The 2992-nt window shown below is 46.5% G+C and overlaps 1 protein-coding gene across 1 annotated transcript in view; it reads right to left on the bottom strand.

Annotated features, from left to right (window-relative positions):
• LOC112072943 (protein Jade-1-like) overlaps positions 1-2986 on the bottom strand; it is a 23582-nt gene extending 20596 nt beyond the window's left edge. Inside the window, exons 1-2 of the mRNA XM_024140318.2 lie at positions 2969-2986; positions 2235-2794 (exon numbers count right to left, since the gene is read on the bottom strand). Coding sequence (XP_023996086.2) covers positions 2303-2731 — 429 coding nt within the window. The 5' untranslated portion in view covers positions 2732-2794; positions 2969-2986 and the 3' untranslated portion in view covers positions 2235-2302. The remainder of the gene's footprint in view (positions 1-2234; positions 2795-2968) is intronic.
• Between the last annotated feature and the right edge of the window lie 6 nt (positions 2987-2992).

Raw genomic sequence — 2992 nt, forward strand, 5'->3', positions numbered from 1 at the left:
ATGAGATTGCAGCCGTAGCAACAAGAAGAAGCGCTGCGATGTGTGTGGACCAAGAGGAAGGACAAGATTCAGTACATATGCACCAAATGCAAGAAATACATTTACAACACACACAGTACAACTCTGCCCCTCTGTGGTGTGTAAATGAGCCCCATTGAATTTGTGTTCAATGTGGCTCATTTCTCATATTCCTAAAATACTATATGTAAAATTTGTCCAGTTCAAAGCAATAACATCAAGTGAAACCTTTTTTCATTTGTTCAGATAAACATGATTTTATTCCACCCATGTCTGATTATAATTGATTTGTTAACAAAAAACACATTTATAAATGTGATCTAGCATATATATAAGAATACTTTGAAGATAGAGGAATGAGGACTCAAAACTAGAGTCCTATGGCATCCTGTTCCTTTTGTTCTGGAGGAAAAACTGGGGAGACTGCACATCTACCTCCCAGCATTACATCTATATTTGTCCTTCTCAAATCAACCTATTTCTCCCCCTGATTTGCTTTGGAGTTTGTGTTATTGAAGAATAACATCAACTGATAACACATAGGTAAATGGCAAACATTAACCATGTAGCTGTCTATATTACTTGTAATTGATATAAATTGACTGTAATGTGGGTTAAGTCAGGGTCATTACACAGTATGGTGTTAGAGTCAGGGTCCATTACACAGTATGGTGGGTTAGAGTCAAGGGTCAATTTGACAGTATGGTGTTAGAGTCGGTCCATTACACAGTATGGTGGGTTAGAGTCAGGGTCCATTACACAGTGTGGCGGGTTAGAGTCAGGGTCCATTACCAGTATGGCAGGGTAGAGTCAGGGTCCATTACACTGTATGGTGGGTTAGAGTCAGGGTCCATTACACTGTATGGTGGTTTAGAGTCAGGGTCCATTACACTGTATGGTGGGTTAGAGTCAGGGTCCATTACACTGTATGGTGGTTAGAGTCAGGGTCAATTTGACTGTATGGTGGGTTAGAGTCAGGGTCAATTTGACTGTATGGTGGGTTAGAGTCAGGGTCAATTTGACTGTATGGTGGGTTAGAGTCAGGGTCAATTTGACTGTATGGGGGTTAGAGTCAGGGTCAATTGACTGTACGGGGGGTTAGGATCAGGGTCAATTTGACTGTACGGGGGTTAGAGTCAGGGTCAATTTGACTGTACGGGGGTTAGAGTCAGGGTCAATTTGACTGTATGGTGGGTTAGAGTCAGGGTCAATTTGACGTGTCGGGGGGTTAGAGTCACAGTAAGGCGGGTTAGAGTCAGGGTCAATTACACAGTATGGTGGGTTAGAGTCACTGTATGGTGGGTTAGAGTCAGGGTCAATTACACAGTAAGGCGGGTTAGAGTCACAGTACAGTAGCTCTGTCTGGTTCTGAGTACATTAGTTCTGTTCTGGTTCTGAGTACAGTAGCTCTGTCTGGTTCTGAGGAGTACAGTAGTTCTGTCTTGGTTCTGAGGAGTACAGTAGCTCTGTCTGGTTCTGAGGAGTACAGTAGTCTTGTCTGGTTCTGAGGAGTACAGTAGCTCTCTGGTTCTGAGGAGTACAGTAGTTCTGTCTGGTTCTGAGGAGTACAGTAGTTCTGTCTGGTTTCTGAGTACAGTAGCTTCTGTCTGGTTCTGAGGAGTACAGTAGCTCTGTCTGGTTCTGAGGAGTACAGTAGTCTGTTCTGGTTTCTGAGGAGTACAGTATTTCTGTCTGGTTCTGAGGAGTACAGTAGTTCTGTCTGGTTCTGAGGAGTACAGTAGTTCTGTCTGGTTCTGAGGAGTACAGTATCTGTCTGGTTCTGAGGAGTACAGTAGTTCTTGTCTGGTTCTGAGGAGTTACAGTAGTTCTTATGTCTGGTTCTGAGGAGTACAGTAGTTCTGTCTGGTTCTGAGGAGTACAGTAGCTCTGTCTGGTTCTGAGGAGTACAGTAGTTCTGTCTGGTTCTGTAGTCCCGTGTGGCTCAGTTGGTAGAGCATGGCGCTTGCAACGCCAGGGTTGTGGGTTCATTCCCCACGGGGGGACCAGGATGAATATGTATGAACTTTCCAATTTGTAAGTCGCTCTGGATAAGAGCGTCTGCTAAATGACTTAAATGTAAATGTTCTGAGTACATTAGTTCTGTCTGGTTCTGAGGAGTACAGTAATTCTGTCTCTAGTCATTAGATGAGCACACAGGCAACAGCCAGGTAATTTAACGCTGCACTCCAGATTTATTTCAACGGTTAGAGAGATACCTGCTGGTATTGGGTTAGGAGTTAGTCATCCCCCTCTGGTGGCTCCTCCCCTCTGCAGCTGGAGACAGTCAGCCAATAGCCAGCGACCCCGGCCTGGGAGGCGTAGCGACCCCGCCCTGGGGAAACAGGTGGCGGAGAACGATATCATGCTCTCTCCTCGCCACACTCTCCTCCTCCATCTGGGGGGTCAGCAATGGCTGGCTGTGATTGGCTTGGCATTTCAGCTTCCAGTAGCGATACATGAAGTTGACTGTCTCCTGGTTCAGCTGCAGGGCCTGGGACACCTCCTTCACGTCAACTAACTGGTGTGACTCCTCCAGCTGCTGTAGTCTGATGTGACGGAGGTTCAGGACCTCCACCGGGTTGGGGACTGCATGAGGGGCAGGGGGGTTAGGAACTTCATCTCTCCCTCCCCTCCTCCCCTCCTCTCCTCCCACCAGACCAGAGTGTTTGGGGCAGAAGGACTTGACCTCGTCCTGCTCTTTGATGATGTTCATCTCCAGGCTGCTGTCTAAGGCACAGCTCACATGGAACGCTGTCTGACAGCTTTTAGCTGAACACTGCGGGAACAGAGAGAGGAATGCTAAGGCAACTGACAGGTAACTAACAAAGTTGCTGAATAGACAGAAAAAACAGAGAAAGGACTGCTAACGTGACAGAGTTATTAAAGCCTTCTCCATGCAGTAGCTACATAGATCCAGTCTGGTCTACAGAGACAGCAGGTCAGAGTGTACCTGTATACAGGCTCCAGTCTGGTC

This window comes from Salvelinus sp. IW2-2015, unplaced genomic scaffold, assembly GCF_002910315.2.
Source record: "Salvelinus sp. IW2-2015 unplaced genomic scaffold, ASM291031v2 Un_scaffold2095, whole genome shotgun sequence".
Classification (NCBI taxonomy): domain Eukaryota; kingdom Metazoa; phylum Chordata; class Actinopteri; order Salmoniformes; family Salmonidae; genus Salvelinus; species Salvelinus sp. IW2-2015.